The sequence below is a fragment of the Cygnus olor genome, chromosome 6 (genome assembly GCF_009769625.2).
Source record: "Cygnus olor isolate bCygOlo1 chromosome 6, bCygOlo1.pri.v2, whole genome shotgun sequence".
NCBI classification, from domain to species: domain Eukaryota; kingdom Metazoa; phylum Chordata; class Aves; order Anseriformes; family Anatidae; genus Cygnus; species Cygnus olor.
The window spans coordinates 28107706-28127193 of record NC_049174.1 but is presented as its reverse complement, the minus strand read 5'-3'; the positions used below and the strand labels follow the sequence as shown (position 1 = coordinate 28127193).

Genomic DNA, 19488 nt, shown 5'->3' with positions numbered 1-19488 from the left:
ATGCAGGGTTCCTCTCTAATTATTATAAGCATTTAATCTCAGCTAGATTTCAGCCTGTGAAGGTTTTTTTTTTTTTTTTTTTTTTTTTCCTTTTTAGGGTGCATTTATTTTTCAAGTAGGATACAGCTCACCACAGTCCACCAAGAGGTGTATTCCATTAAAAATGCATAAAATCCTCTTAAAATCAATGTGTTGGCTCCCAAGTTGGTTGATAACAGCCCATCCTTCCCCCTGCTCACATTTCCAGAAACTTCTGAAGGTGACTTAAGCCATGACATGGGCTTAAGTGGAGCTGAAGTTCATTGCCTTATCCTGAGTTTTATCCACAGTTCTACGAGAAGACGCACATAATTGCAGTGAATGCAACTCTTGTTGACAGCAGTAGGGGATGATGAATATAAGGTCCTGACTTGAATTCACATATGTCAGGCTCAGTTTGCAAGAGATCATCACTGCCCTTGCCTTGGGCAATCTAAGGCTAAATTTGTCTGTGAAGTATCTAGACTGACCTCAACAGGATTACCACCAGGTTTGAAGCTGGCTCTGTTTCTTTCACAAAGTGGGTTTCAAAGCAGGTCATGTGTAATGATGTTTAGCTTCTTCCTATCATTTACATATAATGGCCTATGTCAAATATTTCATTTGCGAAACTCACAGAGGTTTATATGGCTAGATATCTGAAATATATACTTATATATATATATATACACCTCCTTGCTCTTCTAACCTCTGTCTGAAAGTTCATGGAGTGGGCTCAGGTAGCCAAATACTCCTCTGTGTTGTGAGGGGCTGCAGCCAACTGTGTCTAAGCTTTAACTCAGAAGTGATCAGCTTTCCTTCTTAATAGGTGTGCTCAGCATTGGCAGCAATGACAAATCATGTCAGAAAATGGTTTGCCTAAATGATGCAAGAAGAAATTCTAATGGGCTGTGGCATGCAAAATAATAAATAATTTCCCATGCAGAAATTGTATCAGACGGACTTTCATTAGGGTTGTGGGACCGAAATCCACAAAAAGAGGAATGACTGGCATATCAAGAAGCAAATGGTGTTGGGATGTAAAAAGCAATCAGTAATTTTACAAGAAAGCTGCCACAAGCATCCAAAGTGAGAGAGGGACAGGGAAGAGGAGAGCCTCTAAGCAAAGACCATTCTTTGGATCACCTGTTGTACCCATTAAATGATTGTTTGAGGGAAATAATCCCAAATTCTTCTCTGAAGTAACTGGGAGAGCACCAGTGATTTAACTGGGGAGATTCAGATTAATACGATTTAGAGGTGGTTTGAAATTCTCTCCCATGATTGAAGCACATCTCTGATACTTTGCAGATCATCAGGACAATTCAGGTTATGTTTTGGCCAGATAATTGGTAACCCATTTTATGGCACAAATATATTGTGGAAAAGGATCTGAAACCCTCATATCCACTCGAGGATTACCATGCATGGGTTCCAACAGCTTTACCTTTCTGAGAGCATTCCTCTCATGCACTGCCTCGCTGTGTAATTTGGCAAGGTAATGTCCCCATTCCCCCTTACAGGTCACCATCCCAAGATGACTACATCTCCATGGTGGAGAGCAGTCTCACAGCTGAACACCCAGATGACATTTTGACATTCATGTCATTTCTTCATATTTCTGGTTTCTGCGACTGCCAGGAGAAAAATCATAACCTTAGCATAATAACGCAAGTTCTTCTATCTTCTACCACCAATTTGATAGCCCCATACGTTAAAGAAAAAAAAAAGAGAGAAACAGACAAGAAATCAGAAGTCAACTAGATATGGAGTGAGTGTCAATACAAATTGTTGCCTTAATCCTTCCTTAGCTCGGCTTGTAGACTCAGTACATTACAAACAACAAACAATGAGCTTACAAATTACAATAGTTCACCAGAAAGTGTGCTTTTTTTCCAGTTCTTGTTTTTGTCAGAGTAACTTAGTGCAAAAGATCACAAAAATAAGGACCAATACACAGAAATATCCAAAAAATCCAAAATCCTATAGGCATGGCTCAAAGTAAACAATCAAAGGAAAACAAAACAAAACAAAACAAAACAACAACAAAAAAACTTTCAGTCCTAAAAGAAGAGTGTGTTTAGAAGTTTCATACACAGAAGGAGCACAGAGAAGGGGGCAACCCACATCAAAAGTGGATGTGGAGAACTTTTCATTGCAAAAGGGAGCACAGCAAAGTTCAGATCCAAAAGAAACAAAATATGCTTTGAAGCTGTGTGGCTGCAACAGTAACTTGTCAAGAAAACCCCAAAGGACATGGTGCAACTCTAACTGTAGTCAACCAAGAGGCCTCCCACCAACCTCAAAAGACTGGATAAAGCCATATTTTGGCAGGGATGTAACTGTATTGCTTGGCTTGTTTGATAAGTAAGCACTGCAAAACTGCATGAAAGCTTTGAAAAAGCACTTGTCTCAGAGAGCCTGACAAGGTCTCAGCTTCTGCTCAACTCTTTTACAAAGTGTTGCTTTTGGAAAAATAAATAATAATAGTAATATAATGACCCTTTGTGTCTGTGAGAATCTGGCAGTGCAAAACAATACTTGAAACTCATCTTCTTCAGTGTAGGCTTAGTGTAGGTGAAAACAAGAAACAACAATGTCATGAGACGGTGGAGTACAAAGGAGTCAAATCCTGCCTCCTCTTAGACTCTGCTAACCCAGGGTAAAGGATGAACTTCAAAAAGTTGGCTTACACAGATGGAAAGGAAGGTTGATTTTGTTCTGAAGATGTGATTTTTCAAGGATTCACCTCATTTAGAAGTTAGGGCTTCTGGATAGGCACTTAATGTAATTTGAAAAATCAACAGGTATCAGTAAATATCTGCATGGGTCTAGCAGATACAAGACATGACAGGCAGGAGACTTGCCTCCTTACTGGAGCTGCAAAGGAAATCCAGTGTATCTCAAATGGCACCAGACCCATGGGTAGAAAGGCAACTAGGGGGTCTAGGTTAGCTTTAGATTACAAAATCTGTGTAGATCTGTCTACATGTATGCTTTTTGTCAAAGCTCCCACACTAGGTCAATGAATGGATCCTGTATTTTGAATACATCGGAAATCTATTCTCTCTAAAATCCACAGGTTACTGACTGGATGGTCATTGACTCAAAAGGGTGCTTTGATGTGGTTTTCAGCTGTAAGTAGACATGCATTTCTTAAGCAGAGATGACTAGTGTAATTCTAGTTGCTAGGATGTTCCTTCCTCAATTCCAACTGGCACCTCTGAAAGTAATGTATCTTGTAAGCCCTGTGCAGATGTGTCTACTGGAGTTGCAAGCACAGTGTGAGATTCCTCTATGTAGACAAACAATGCTATAAGCAGCTAGCTTATTGCCTGGAGCTCTATAATCAACAGGGAGAAAGATGCACCTCTTGAGAGTGATTCATTTCATCTTAAAGGACGTCTGAGAAGTTTGCCCTGTCCTCACAGGCCAAAGGAAAGGACTGAATGACAAGTGTGAAACAGGTAGCTTGTAAAACCAAATGAAAAACAAAACAAAATGAAAGGACTCAAAAAAAAAAATCTTCAAGTGCTTTGTGGTCTAGGACTCAATCTTATGCTTAGCAAAATCAATAGTGGACTTCATTATGAGAAGATTCATATCCCCTCACCCTAGTGAAACCATACGATGTATTGATTGTTCCTCACCCAATATGTGAAATGTGATCAGCTAAATGCTAATATAGACAAACACCTCATTAAAATACAGGTTTGGCCTACACTGTAAAAACTTAGGGACTACTAAATAGGATTGGTTCAGTCTGGCTAGATCAGATTAAAATAAAGCAGAGAAAATGCACGTCATGTTTGAATTTTGGCCATCAGTTTTAACTGAAACATCAGGGAAAACTTGTGATTGAAGATGATCTTAGCACAGCTCTAAGTTGTTTTTTTTTCACAGCTACTTTCACCCAAATGAGAATCCTGGTTTAGCCAATGAGGGTTAAAAGCCTGTCCTTTGTTTGCCTTTGTTTTTCATTGTAGACATACTTTAAGAGCCATACCGTGACAAGAAAAAAAATGGTATTTAAAACATCTCAGAGCAAAACAGATGCAGAACTCCAAGTGAAATTAATTTCAAACAAGTGCTCATCCTGTTTAGTCACTCTAGCATTGATACACATCCTCAGGAGACTAAATTCCTTCGAAAGCCAACACTTCACTGAGGTGGCAGCCTACATGTCTCAAGAGCTAGTATTAGGGTTTACTTTATATAGTAGGTTTGAGATACTTCTTAATTAGAAAAATATTAATGTCCTGATTTAGAAGACAGTATTTTAAATGGTGAGCCCCTACAAATGTGTTCTTTTGTTCAGCCCTGTATCATATAGATATTCACATTCATTGCATCCATAGGCATAGATGCATGTGTTTCTTTATACCTATGCATGCATTTATGTATGTGCAGTTCTTTTTTTTTTTTTTTTTTTTTTTTTTTTTTTTTTTTTTTTTTTTTTTTTTTTTTTTACAGAAACATACCAACACATCTAAATTTAAGTTCTGATTTTTTTTTTTTCCATCCTGGACTATAATTAATGAAGGTAAGGAAAAATAAAGAAACTGCTTACATTGTTTTGCCAGGTCTGTGATTGCACATGACATGCCGCCTGGTCCAGGACTGAGCCACCATGCTGTATCTGAAATGATTGCAGCAAGGCTGCATTTGGTGATGGGAATCTACATTTGGTGATGTGAACTTGATCCTCCATAAGAAAGTTCACCATTTTGCAGAATCAGGTTCTGAGATGGCTGAAAGTGATTTAGTCACTTGACAAATGAGAGGACTATGCTTCATTGCTTAGTCTCCCTTCTCCAGCTACTGCATTGTTTGAGCTGCTTTGCACTTTATATCTGCACTTCGTAGTACTGTTATTCCTATAAGCTAGCATGCAGCAAAGCAGATGAATGATTTGTGTCTATTAGTTTGGCCAGAGAAAAATACACCTGTTGGCTTTCCCCTTCTTCCTATTCCATTCTTAATAAAGCCAGCTAGGTGCATTAGGTCTTCAGAGATTTTTTATGCAGAGGTCATTTCAAATAAGATGACTCAAACATGGGCACAGGGGCTCACGGGCTTGCTTATTCCTCCCTTCTCTCAATGAAAAACAAAGCAGCTTTATCTGGGAAAACAAAGGAAGGAAGAAGAAGAAAGAAGTGCTTTGCCAGGATTTCACAGTGGAAAATAAAGCAACATAAAGGGAACACAGCCAATGAGTCCATCATTAGACATCAGACCATACAGAAACACACTCAAATAATCATATATTATAAAAACATCCAGAATGAGACAAAAAGGTTGCTGTCAATCATGGTCGAGGAAGAATGGCATCAATACTAATTTCAACATAGCTGGCTTTGTGAAATTGCTTCGTTAGACTTCTGGTTATGGGGCAGGTCTCATATATTCCTCTTCATGTAAGAACAATACCAACCCAAGATTACTTCCTCTTCACTGTAGTCTACTTCTCATAAGTCTTCAAAAAGAAGCAACACATAAATACCACTTTCAACCTGTCATTTACTAATTCCTTTTTATATGACCCCTCCATCCGCTAAAAATAACCTGCTACATAACTCTGTGATCAGTGTATTGCCTGGAGGGGAAGAAAAAAAAGTTGCACATGTAATTTCATCAATAATTTGCTGGTCATTACAGCAATGCAATGATTCTTTGATTTTAATCTATGTGAAAAGGATCAGTATATGGACAACCTGGGATGACTCTAGAATGATGTAGGGGACAAGAAAAAAAGAGCTTCAGGTGCACAATAATTCTCCTGAATGTATTATCATCCAAAGAATACTGCAATAAGTAGGAAAAAACAGTCACGTGAAGGGAGTATGTTACACAGACACAAGCAGGGTATTAAAAACCCCACTTAGGTGGGACCTCTCAATTTCTTAGCCTTACAGTTACTGTGACTGAAAAGAAAATTTTTCAGGCTTGTATTGAAATCCATGCAGCACAAGTAAAATGGGCAGGATTTGAGTCTTCAGTATTGTTTTCAATCAGGAAAGGACAGAAGACTTGAATTAATCTTCACCACCATTTCTCTTAAGTGCAGTATTTGGGATTTTTTTTTTTTTTTTTCACAGCATTCCATGATGTTCTTCCTTGTACACAGGGTTCGCTAAATATTAACTTTTTTTGACATGACATTAGATCTCTCTCTACTTAGCCTTGGAGAAGATATTCCAATTTCTACAAACAAGAAATACCACTCAATCTTTCATGCAGTTTTGGTTGTGTGTTTTTCTGAGAATTTGGATTTTTATTATTTATTTTTTTATAACTGGCAGAAGGTGGATCTCATGTTTAAGATTGAACTTTTTTTTCTTATATATTTTTTTCTTTGCCAAAGCGGCAACAGTGTTTAACCTCAGCGCATGATAATCCTCCATATGGCATGAACATATGCTGCATTTCTAACATTTCAGACAAATATAGTGCACCTAAGTCCTAGCAGCTTCCTAAAACCCTTGGAGACTCAAGCTACTAATTTCCATGCTTCATCTAGAGTTATGCTAGAGTATGTTGGGTCTATAAAGCCAACCTTATGAGATGGAGATGAAAGAGGCATATGGGAATGACATTTATTGTTGATATATATATTGTTGGAAAAGTATTGGTAAGCCTAAAAGTTACAGTAAAAGGACAGGAGGCTGGGGGAAGGAGCCTAACGAGAAAGAGAGTCTTATTTTTCATTACCTCACACCAGCTTCTCAACTGGTATAAATTAATGTAACACCACTGAAATCAATAGCTATATATATCAATTCATATCATTTGAGAATTTGGCTGGTTCTTTGTGATTGTTGTAAATGAACCTGTAAAATAAGTCTGGTGTTTTGGTCTCATTCTTTCCCTCTATCCTGTCCCAGTATCTGCAGAGCTACGTACTCAGCTACTTTACCTCTACTTTACACAGTCCAGCTCTAGTGTAAAAGTGATTAATTAAATGGTTTCAGAGAAAAAATAGAAGTAAAAGTAGGGCCTTTGAAACATCCAGGAACTCAAAGAAGAAACCAGGTGCGCATGTGGATCTTATTCTGTGTATTGTGGGATAACACGTCTCTTGAGCTGCAGAAGTAAACTATGACTGCCGGGTTCTTTTGCAGAGAATGAGGCACTGTGATTGTTGTCAGTGTTTCCTGTGCAGGGTGGTCTTTCCCAAATGAAAAAAAAAAAGTTAACAAAAAATGAATGTTAAAAAGAAAAGAAAAAAGAGAGAGAAAAGGAAGGAAAGGAAAGAAAGGAAAGGAGGTTGGTTAGGGGACTAAGAATAAGAAGAAATTGCATTGTCCATCAAATGAAATATTCCCGTTTGCACTCGCTCACTGTGTTCTGCAAGTCAATGTCAGCTTTAAAAGAGCTCTCAAGATTTTCTGGGTGTTCCTTCTCCTTTGTCTGGCTACTTCGATGTGCCTGTTTGTGCTGATAGAGGAATCTGCTCATGATGGCGATGATGCAAAAGATGATGAATATCACAACCGCTATTACACCTGAAGAGGGGTAAAAAAGGAAGGATATAAAGGGTAAAATATAAAACCAAAAGACTCAATTATGTCAAAAATACATCACCATTGCAAATCAGCTAGTGGATGTGATATAGCAGCTCTCCTCAGTCTGTACAGTCATCTGTCTCTATCACGCCCTCTCCGATAGTCTTTATTGCTGTTTTGTCACTTTAGGTGAGACTTAAAGCAGCAAGCATTGATGTAATTGACCTTTCAATTTGAGTCAAATTCTGCCTTCACTGGTAGTAAAGTTGGTTCAGTGTGTTTGTTTATAAAAAAAAAAAAAAAAAAAGAAAAAAATCTGTATGCTCAAACAAATTCCTGCTCTGTTGTATTTTCTTCTGTGTTATCTCTGAAACCTTGCATGAGCCTTGTACACTTAGGTTTATAGTTTCTAGATATTATCAAAGACAGCTCCCTACTGGGTGTCCTATAAAATAAACAGAGATAAATTGCCTTCCAGGTTGTTAAAGGAAAATGAAAATCCTACATGAAGCTATAAAGACAACTTTCCCCAGTATATAAATGCTTCCACATGACCTAGCAAGTTCCACAACATCAACTTGCAAATTGGGAGCTCAAGAAGTAGAGAATGTGTGAATACCCTGTTGAGGCTCTCATCAGAGTGGTGTGTAAGGCAATTACCAGTTACCCTGGTTGGTACCCTATACCATGTATACCAATACCAAGCCCAACACTATGGCCTTAGTTCATAACACAGGTACCTATCTAGGTAACTTGATATAGATGTGTGCTAATAAATTGAGGAAATACTAGACCTGCATCAGATCACAAAAAACAGCTGAATTGGATTTTATGGGGCCCAAATTTAAAGTTACCTAGATGCTTGCCATGACAGAATTATATTTCAATTTTAATTTTTAAAAATGAAGTTACCTCCAATCACAGCAGAATCACTTCTGACCGCATTGGTGAGAGGCTCCCTTTCATCTGTCTTCCCAAAAGGATCTGCAGTTGGTTAAACAAAACAGGACTTATTTTCTGTATCAACTACATTAATTTTCACTGTGGCTTAGACAGAAGTGTCCTTTTACCCTCATGAATTGTAATGTGTTTTCAAAAGATGTGATTTGGGGGACTGAAGAATCAAACCAGAAAGCTCTCTGAAAAATAAAGTGAGCTCGCAGGACAATTTTCTTCTATGTGTCCAAGAGCAAAGTCTGTTAAGGATATATTTAAAAGGAAACAGAAAGACTCATAACTACTCTAACATCTGAAAGTGTTTTCTCAGTTTATCCGTAGAGGAATCACAGAGAGACATTTGAACTAGCCTTTTTTTTGTTGTTTTTTTTTTGTTTTTCTTAGTACCTAACAAACAATATCAGAAAGAAGCAAAAGGAAAACTAGACAGGTACAGACCTGACCTACATTTGTAGGTGAAGATATACGAGTCAAATTCAATCCCATAAAGAGAAGCAGTCTCTGCTTGGAACAATATCTTGGAAGGGATGTTTTCCTCTTCATTGCAGAAATGCAGTGGTCAAATGGAATTCAAAACAGACAGGGGTAATAAATGAATTCCTATATTAAAAACTCCTAGATGTTGAAGCTCTCTTCTAACCTTGCTATAAATGACTGCTGTCAAAAACAGTGGGCCAAAATGTCTACATGCTGGGAGTTTCAAATTCAGATTCAAAACTGAGAGGTCAAGCCCTCGCTGAAGTCAGTGGAGTTACGGCACTGTACCTACTTTTGTCCTTTTTGTACTTTTGTACATTTTCTTTCACCTCTTTTTTTTTTTTTTTCCTTTTTCTTTTTTTCTTTCATCTCACCCTCTCCATTAAAGAGCCAATTTGTGTTTCTCTCCTTTGCACACCTCCAGGCTACCATTCAGTGCATGTACTCTGGAGTTAGGGATGACTGTCTCTGCCATGTATTCTATTGCTTTGCCAAACTGATCTTTCCAATACAAATGTAAGACTGATCGAGAAACTCAGAGTATCGCAAGGTTTATTGCAACTGAACATTGCCTTAGTACCTGACAAAGTCACATTTAGGTACTCCATCATCCAATAAGATATTTTTTAAATAAACACACAACTATTTTATATTTGCGTATCAGGAGGTGCTGAGTTTGTAAAGATGGTGGCTTTGGGTTGTTTAAGATCATAATGAGGGTACTTTTTCCCTTATTCTCCTCCAACATTCATATGAGCCCCAAAGACATGCAGAAGGCATCAGTTTCAAAGAGGCTACTGTGAGATTTAGAGGTGGAAGGATTTCTCATCAAATTCATTCTAAACAGTCAGGGTTCACTCTATCTGCAGTTCATTGTCTGAGCTACAGGCACAAAAAGGACTTTGGGGGTCAACTGAATATCTCCAGTACAACTGTAGTACACCCATAATCACCATGAATGTAATTGCTAATTTTGACAGATTTGGACACTCAAATTGAGACCTATTTACAATGTGTCCCTTGTTTGGATATTGGGTGCTTATAGTGATGTTGCCAAGCAACAAATAGTCATGGTAATGCTTCATCTTATTTGCTATATTCGTGGGACTGGAACAGGGATAAAAATTGTTCTTTTACACATAAGTGCAGATAAAGTATATTTTCTGTCCAAGTCCTCAGATGTCTCCAGTGAAATTAATGACAATAAAAATACACACCTCTTGAATTATCAGTCCTACTGTAACTGAAGAAATATCTCTAACTGGTATTTGGTGCGTGGTATTAGTCAAGTAGCGCCATGAAAGACTATTAACTGTGTATGGAAAAGTGAAATTAAATATCTACCTTAAAAATATGTAATTCATGTCAAAAAGGTACGTAAGTTCTGATTCTACATGTTATCAAAGCTCCATTGCTTTTTGGTGACTGTTACCAGAATTTAAGCACTGAGAAGAAACCAAAGCAAATGTTGCAAATCATTTTCAGAATGGGGGCCAACAGGCATAGGTCTTAAGAATTATGTTTTGACTGAGAAATAAAATCAAGATACAAGGAGATAAGTGTTTTTTACAGGGGAGCAGATGGCATGTAACAGCTGAACCATTCCCAGTGGGAACACAATAAACTGTGAAGCTGAGGAAAAGCAACACTTTGTCTCATAAGAGAATTTTTCGGGACAGCCTCCTCCTTTTAGATATAACTGATGACATTAATGTGAGTCATAAGAGTCACAGTATTGATGAAGTTGGAAGACCCCTCTGGAATTCATCTAGTTCAAACCCCTGCTCAGAACTGGATCTATTACAACAGTTTCCCACGGCTGTATCCATTTGGGTTTTGAAAATACCCAAGGACAGAGACTCCACAACCTCTCTGGACCTACTATCATTGCTAAATTTTCCTGCCCATCAGGATGAACCATTCTTGATCTTGGAGAAGGTGATCCTTTTAAATCAAACAGCTGTCCTGGACCCCTCTTCTCAGCAGCCCAGTATCTCATGAGATTCTTCCAAACAGGTCCCTCTCCTGAATTTTGGGATTGAAGTCATAACTACTTTTTTCTTTTTTTTTTTTTTTTTTCTCCTTACTTTAATCCCATAGCTACTACAGCCAAGGCTGCCTATGACTCATCTACTGTTCCTCTTCATGAGGAAATATCAGGTTCAGCAGAACAAGCACAATGAGACAGGGACTTGTACCATCTAGGTTGCCTTTCAGAAGCAAAAATATTTCTATCTTTGGTATTTTTACTTTAACTGTATGAAGACCTGGGCTGACAAACAGTTCAGAATTCCACCATTCTCACAGCTGCGTCTGCTGTGGCATTTACAGTATTTTAATACACTAAAACAAATAGTACAGTAAGAGTCCAACATCTTTATGCCATCAGTGTAGAGCTCAGAATGCCAATATCTCTACATGTATCTCAGGAAGGAATAAGGTGATTTGCACATCTTTGTTAAATATCAAAATCACAATGTCAGGTTTCGTTTTGTGTTTCATAATCAAAAAGCGCGTGCATGGATAACTGAGCCACAAGTGACTACATTTTATTCATTATCTGTTAGCTATGGGACTTCCTTGAAGACAACAAATATTCTTGTTTGAAGGAAAGAGCTTCAATTGTTTTCAGCTTTTAAGTACAGAAAGTTTTTTTTTTCCACACACTTACATCGAGATTTCCTAAAGATCATTTTTGTTGCATCTGTACACTAGAAAACTGACACAGACATGTAGAGTCAACTTTGAGTTCTATTTTTCTTCTCAGACATACAATAACGAGAAATCAGGAAGTGATGAATTGAGATATAAGTGGTTGAAAGTTAATCCTTAACTATCTTCTTTTTATTAAAATGTATCCTTTCCATGCATAAATGTAATTCTCAAGTACATCTGTACAAAGTATAATTTGCTACAGATTTTTTTTTTTTTTTTTTTTTTTTTACAAGAATCTACCACCCAGTGCTCTTACTATAGCACATAAAGTCTTCAGAACTAACTTGTTCTAAAGATCTTATTCAGGCTTTAATCAAGACCAATGTGAATGGTGAGGCAGTACTGTCATTTAATTTATCACATTGAGAAGAAAACGTATTTTAAAGCACAGAGAGGGTAAGATATGTTTGGGCTTTTATAATAATTCTACATTTCTGATGTGACAGTACTTAAACTTGACATTAAAGTGCAGCTGATTATAAGATTTAAATATATAAGTGCAAAGATGCTAAATTCTGCTCTGTGTTCTGTCCTGCAGTTCTGAGTCTCAGGTTTTACCAATTTCTAAACTCCAGAAATACTAGATCATCAGGAGGACTGATCACAGGGCAAGGAGTTAATATTCTCAATATTATCACACATACGGTATTTACATTTTTTGTGTGCTTCAGAGAAGATACCTTAGACAACTCTGGGTGGAGAAAATAAAGTTGGGGGCAGGGGGGAGAGAAGCGCACACACACACTGCCAGCCGCTCTCCACAGAGTAATCAGCAGCTTTTTTCCCTATGCAGAATGCTAATAGCAACATTTTTTTTTCCCCATTTACTATCTTAGGCAGAAGCTGCAGGAAATGGAGATTTGATGCAAGGAATCATATTATGACATATAACAGAGTTTTATTAGTTATTAGAAGAGAAAGTGTCTTCAGAGGTCAAGGGGCAAAAAACAGCTCTTAATTTATACCCCTTTCTGGTCATTAGGAATTCTGCTACATGCAGTGGTGACTAAAGCAGCAACTTGATTGCCCCTGCTTAGTGGTGACAATGCTCCCAGCTGCTCTGAGACTCCTTCTCTGCATACAAATTCACATATGCAAAATTCTTAAGATTCCCAGAGGGCAGTTTCAGGATTGAAAGACATAAACGAACTGTTGGAATCATCTTACTGGTACTGCTCAAGTACTGCTCCTTCCCTTCAGCCTGAGAGAATAAATTACAAGCATTCAATGGAAGTGATGCGTATGTGTCAAGGGGTTTGTACAAAGAGGTTTTGCTCCTTTCTGCTAGGGTGGGAACAGGTTTGACTAGTTTGTCTTATGATTCTTACTGCTGATCAAAACTGGGATATGAAATCTGTGTAACACTTATGTTTTCCTTTGAGATCTGCAGCACTGGAGCTATCTAGAGTGGACGGGAATGTCAAATCAGACACTCAATACTTCAGATGCTCTTTCCACTATGGTGGTGAGAATTTTTTGTTATAGGTATGTTTTAGTACAATGCCTTTTAAAGTGGCATTGGCTAATCCTAAGGCCCATCCTTAACACTCCTAATTCTGAGAGAAAAGGCAACTTCACAGTTCCAAAGTTTATAACACTCTCGCAATTGCATTACAGCAAAAATGAAGGAAACCTCACACCCCGGTATTCTTTAATTTTCCCATTCCCCTCTTGGCAGGTCATACCTGATGAGGAATATATCGTGGTTGCTGTGTTCACATCAGCTTCCATCAGGGATGCACAGCTGGATTCAGTCAAGGAGCCCTTGACAGTCACAGGAGCAACGCTGGGATGGCGTAAGGCAGCTTTCAGGGGAGCAATGTGGTTATACCGAACAGAGGACAGGCAGCCAGTGAATCCATAGGCATTTGCCTTTGAGACTTCAGGGTCCAGTGACAAACTATCTGCAGCACAACAGAAAAACAGTCTCGGGATTGTCTGTTTTAGGAAGACACATTAAAAAATTAATCCTTTTATTGTCTTACCTACTGTTTTACTTCTCTTCGTTCAATTTCAATTGTTCAGGTTCTCTTTAAGCAGCCCACAAGTCCTCCCTGACATGACCCACAACGTTACCATCCCCAGTGTTTTCTCTACAATGCTACTTACTTACTTACTATCAAGTTGGCTTGGACAAAAAAAAAAGACTGCATTGTGTTCCTTTCCTTATCCATTTTTCCTATTGTCTTGACAATACCTAACACATTATAGGTGCTAATCAGCACAACAATAATTATAAACAGTAAAAATAACAACACTGACTATCACAGGATCTTGGGGGTGATCCTCTTCAACTTTTTTGCATCTGTCAATAACACCATGTTCACAGATGTGTCTTTGAGGCATTCTACTTCCTCCACTCTTTTCACAAAGGATCCATAATTGTCTATTATGTAATGCTTCATGTGGTCCAGTATTGATAGGTTCCTAGTAAAGGCTTCCACTCTTCTTCAGGCATCTATTTTTTAACTTTTCCAATCCACGTAATCATGTTGCTAGCATTAACACTTCTTATTTTTATAATAGAGTTCCTAGGAATCCTCCTAATTATGAGCTAGGCTGTCACTCTGCCAGCCCTATTCTACTCATAAAATTCAAAACTATAACTCATTTAAGTCAAAACCAGTATCCCCATGCTCTTTTCCAGCCAGAAGATGAGATGGTGCAATTAATGTATGTGTCTGCCTGTGTTCATTTCACAAAGAGAAAGCAAATTCAAAGGCATGTGCTTTTTTTATTTAGTTCTAAATGTTTTAATGTCAAAGGTTGTTTTGAAAAGTCAATGAAGGACGGTGAAGCCATCTTCCCTTTCCTCCAAGCTCTCATTTATTTACTTTCCAGAAATTGAAATTCATACTGCTCAGGGGTCTGTAGCATGATGCGCTTTGGTATCAAGGTCAATCAAACCAAACAAGACAAAAACCACAAATGCACATAAAAATAGTATCAATAGTTATTCAAAGTCTTCAAATTTACTTGCTAATGAAAAAAATCTAGCATTCAAAACTTTGGAAATAGTTCCAATGACATTAGAAAATAAGGATTCTCAGCTTTTCAAGTTTATTTTCATAGCTTCAAAGAGTAAGATGGTAAAATTTAAAATAGGTTCCAATTTTCCTACCATCATTCAAATACAATGATTTACAAGCTCTCAGCCAAAAGAATTTAGGAAAAAAGTAGAACTTCTCTTACATCTTTGTAACTGACTTTTCTACCAGAAAGACATATACATCTTTTATGTATAATAAAATACCAAGACTTCTCAAAACGAGCACAAATCACAGGTTAATTTTGGCACTAAGGATCTGAGTCCATAATGTCACACAGTCAGAGGGAATAAGCCAAGAAAGATTTACTAATTATGTTTGAAGGTTTTCACAGAAATACAATTTGGAAGAGTTTGGCCATTCTTTCCCAGGGGTCTTATAGGAGACCCCTCAGTCTGCTGACCTATCACTGCCAGAGCTGTCATGGGGAAAACTTCTGGGCTGTGGGCAACTGCCAGAAGGAGACACAGGAAGGAAAACAGTGAGACTTTGCCAATGGAAAAATTGCAGCCTTACAGAGGTTCGCATTTGCTCTTCTCAAAGTATGTAGGAAGCATTGCATTCAGGTTTTTAATGAGATTTTGGCAGAGGTATTATAAAACAGACAAAGAATCATTCCCAAGTTTCTGCAAGAAGATTTATATAAAACTAAAAAGGCTGATTTACAGTATTTGTCTTCTTTGTTGAATTTACATAAACCTTTGTAAACATTTGTAAACATTTGTACTCTCAGCCTTTCCTGTTTTCTTAGCTCTGACACAAAAGGTGGTTTTGTTGTTATCTTTTAGGCATCAAGAAATCTAAATTGTTCTGTTCTGCCCCAATGTGCAAAAGGTAAAACCTAAGAAATAATGAATTCTTTTTTCATGGTATGGTAGCTTGAAAAGTCTAAGATAGAGTGCTGTTGAAGGCTTTCTTTAAAAGTCAAATTAAGGGCAAATTCCCGTAGTCTTTTGACAAAGTCAGCTTTGCATGAATAAGAACTAGATTTGTTGAAAAGCTTTGAAATTTGAAAAAATAAAAAAGTAATAACTAAAAAAAAATAAAAATCAAAAAACAAACTGAAAACAACCCCAGAGTCCTCTGATAAAAACTACACCTGCACAGATACAGGCTTCTTTATTATAAGGCTTTCAGTGCATGATTAAGTCTTTCAGAAAGTTGGACTTTCACTGAACTCAACAAGAAGCCTGCACATCTTGGATGTGAATGACTTGTGATGCCCTATGAATTTCTGTGTGGATAATGTAAAGCTGTGTTTATAATATGATTACCTGTGGGAAAGGCTTATTAAAGGTTGAAGGCCATTCTGTCACTTGAAGTCTTGAAGAAGAAATTGTGATTTAAAATCACAATAAGATGTTTTTCCAAAAGATATTTTCACTACATGACGCAGTGCTCAGTAAAAGAAATAGCTCCATGAAGCTCCAAGGTCTGTGTTGAACTAAGGTCGTGTGAAATGTCAGTGGCCTTCCTGTGACCTCATAGTGCTGTAAATCTTTCCATGCATTAGACTGGCTTGGAAAACTATGCTGAATTGCTGCTGATAGTTCGATTTGATCTTATGACATTTTAGCATAGTGTTTCTGTTTGTGGTACAGGAGACTGAGTAGAGACTGAGTTACTTTGAATTATCTCTGTATGGGGGGGGTGCTCACTGTGAGAAGGCATTTATTTTTTTTTTTTTGGCTTTTGAGTAATTTAACTGTTCATTACCTGGAATTTAGGTTTATTTTTCCATAAATTTATTTTTAGGAAAAATTTATTTTTTAATAAATTTATTTTTTAGGATTTTTTTTTTTTTAGGAAAAAAAAAAGTTCTCTCTGTTGAGTTGTGCATAAGTTGGTCTAACTTTTTGTGGGGTCCTCTAGCTGCTCACTGGAAGCTGTCTGCAATGTCACAGATCAATAAAATTTGCATCAGTTTTACTCTCCTGTTTTCTAGTTTAATGTGTTTGCAGTAGCTTTCCTTGACAAAGAGAATTAGGTAAAACATGCAGTTGTATTTGCAACACTCTACTTATTATATCCACATAATTTCTCTGCTGATTCATTTCTGTTCTCCAAAACAGACATTGTGTTGTACAGCTGGTTTTTGTGCACCTCTGCCATTTGTAACACACTTGTTTTAAAATGTTAAATAAAGCAATCTTAAATCTTAATATCTCAGTAATGGGGAATTAATTTTCATCATAAATAGAATAACAGAATTCTCCTGCAAATTTCTAGGACCATGCATGAGGTTGCTCAGCAATGAATCAGCAAATTAAGACAAAATAAAGGATAGCTAACATGACAGCAAACTGGAATCAAAGAGAAACCAAAAGTGTTATCTGTGTGCAGAGAGAGTGGCTCAGAAGACCTTTCTGAAAATAACACTGTAGAAAATAGGACCATAAGCATTACCTGGTATACTTATCCTGTTCTTTCTTTCTAAACATTAATTTCATATCATTCAAAATTAAATCAGAGATGAATGTTTACTTGTGTGCTCACTAACATCCAGAAAGGCCCATCACAGATTTCCTTATTAGAAACTTCTTAACATCAGTGAGGATATAAAATGTTTTAAATATCTGCACCCTAACTAGCTCATTAATCTAAACATACTACTTAGATACTTTTCACTTAGGTGGAGGTGCAAAGGATAATTTACTCTATATACTGAAGCACTAGTAGTCCTTTTTTTCCAGTCTGAGAAACAGAGGGATGCTTTTTGTGGAAGTTATACTATATACTTCACCTCAGTTTACCAAGGTGCTGAACATCATTGGCAAGATTACTACTTGGACCTTGTCACTAGATTTGTTTCTGTGAGCCAGAAATAAAAGACTCTTGTAATCTCCATATTGCTCCTGTCTCATATAAGTTCAGTCAACAACCAGGTACCATGTAGTTACCTAGAAATATACACTACCCTGTCCTTCAACAACCTCAGTAAACATTGCTGATACTAATTATTAATTTAGAAAGGGAAGAAAGCATATCTTGGTTTAGACTGCAAAAAGGCATCCATGGAGAAATTTCATTTCTTGGTATGAGTCTGCCACAAAGGTGGTGGTGTGAACAACACAAACTTTTTCTAGTCAGAAATATTGAGTTCAGCCACTTTGGCTCTTCCTTAGGAAAAGGATGAGATTAAACAGGAGACAGGGCTCCAAGCATTCAGCATACCTCCAAAACACTTCTGAAACAGAAAACAACAGCAAGAGCAAAGCAAAGGGACTTTTTCTTTCAAGTTTTCCCAGGAATGAGCAGAACACTCCAGGCTTTACTTACTGGCAACTGAACATTTCATGCCAAGTGAAAGATTTGAGAATTTTTGTTTCATTAGGCTTAGCAGAGATAATTTCGGACATGCATTTAGTATGTTTTCTAAATGACAGGTTGTCATTGAAAATGAAGTGCTGCTTTGAATGGCAATGTGAAATTTATTACATCAAAATTTTTGACATTTGAATCTTAAACTGTCATAACACAGTCAGCCCTATGTGATTTTGCATGGGCTCAAAACATTATCCATAAAAAGGAGAAAATATGCAAGAAAATAGAGATTGTGCAAAAGAACACATGATTTTCTCATGAGCAGACAGTTAAAATCAATTCAAGCAGCAAAAATTCAAACTAAAAATAAAATTTCCAGACAGAAGTAAATAATCTTGGACACATTTAGGCAATATTATCATTGGGAAAAAAAAAAAGAGATTTAAGTGTGGTGCTAGGATTTTAAAGTAAATGATACTGCTGGAGAAAAAGTCTGAATGTATTTCATCTCTTTTTAATAGAAACATGATGGCATTGTTGGCTCAGACCTTGGATTGCTTCAGGCGCTTATGATAGCCAAGCTTTTTTATTTTAACTAGTGCTATCTTGGTCCCAAATGTCTCTCCTAAGTAGCTATTCTCATTTTCCCAAATACTTTACTAGGCTACTACGGGGAAAAACAATTTTAGACTTAAAACACACCCAAGCCATCTTTTTCCAGGATAAGTTCCTACTAAGAAATAGGCATTTAGGGTGGGAAGAATCTTCAGTAAAGGAGAGAGCTTTGCAGTGACAAGACAAATCCAGACTATAACTCTTGCTGTATTGTAGAAATGGTAGAGTACGATATAGTCAGATAGTGACTTTAAATTTCTCAAGAAATTTGTGAGCTTGAGAGCTTAAAAAAGGGAACGACTTTCCACACAGGGGTAAAAAAAAAAAAAAAAAAAGAAAAAAAAAACCTACAACTTATGTTCTTTCCATCAAAACCCTCCAAAAGGAGATGCTTCTTCAGGGTTAAATTTTGCATCTCAGGCTTGATGCCAACTTACCCACTGTGATTTAATTATCCCATTATCATCTCCTGTACTATGACACCACTCCTGGATTAATTGTACTGTGATCTCTTCTGTGTATGGATTCCATTTTCTTCTTGTGAACTTTTAGTAAGAAAATGTATTATACAAATAATAAAAATTGTACTGCTCCTACACAATGATTTTAATAAAATTACTTTTCAGATAAGGTGAATGATTCAGTGTAAAGACTCCTACAACTTAAGTGCGTTTCAGTTCAAGCTTTTAGAGATAAAAGGTATCATGATCATGTGCTAGGCTACACAGTTCTTTACATCACTAGTGTGGGAAGTTCTGCTAATTCATTATTTTGAGGACACAAATAAATTAGACAGGTCAACATGAATAGGTGCTAAGGAAATCTTTGCAACCTTTTTCTTCAGAATACTCCTAAATTCCTTTCAAATCTCCTTTCTATTTCCTTTACTC

At 37.1% G+C, this 19488-nt stretch overlaps 1 protein-coding gene across 3 annotated transcripts in view; it reads right to left on the bottom strand.

The window, feature by feature from the left end:
* Positions 1 to 4462: 4462 nt before the first annotated feature.
* The window catches only part of CNTNAP5 (contactin associated protein family member 5), a 285261-nt gene continuing 270235 nt past the window's right edge, over positions 4463 to 19488 (bottom strand). For all 3 annotated transcript variants that reach the window (XM_040561102.1, XM_040561103.1, XM_040561101.1), the window contains 3 exons: positions 13358 to 13576; positions 8436 to 8507; positions 4463 to 7523 (listed from right to left, as the gene is read on the bottom strand). In XM_040561102.1, the coding sequence (XP_040417036.1) occupies positions 7327 to 7523; positions 8436 to 8507; positions 13358 to 13576 (488 nt within the window). In that variant the 3' untranslated portion in view covers positions 4463 to 7326. The remainder of the gene's footprint in view (positions 7524 to 8435; positions 8508 to 13357; positions 13577 to 19488) is intronic.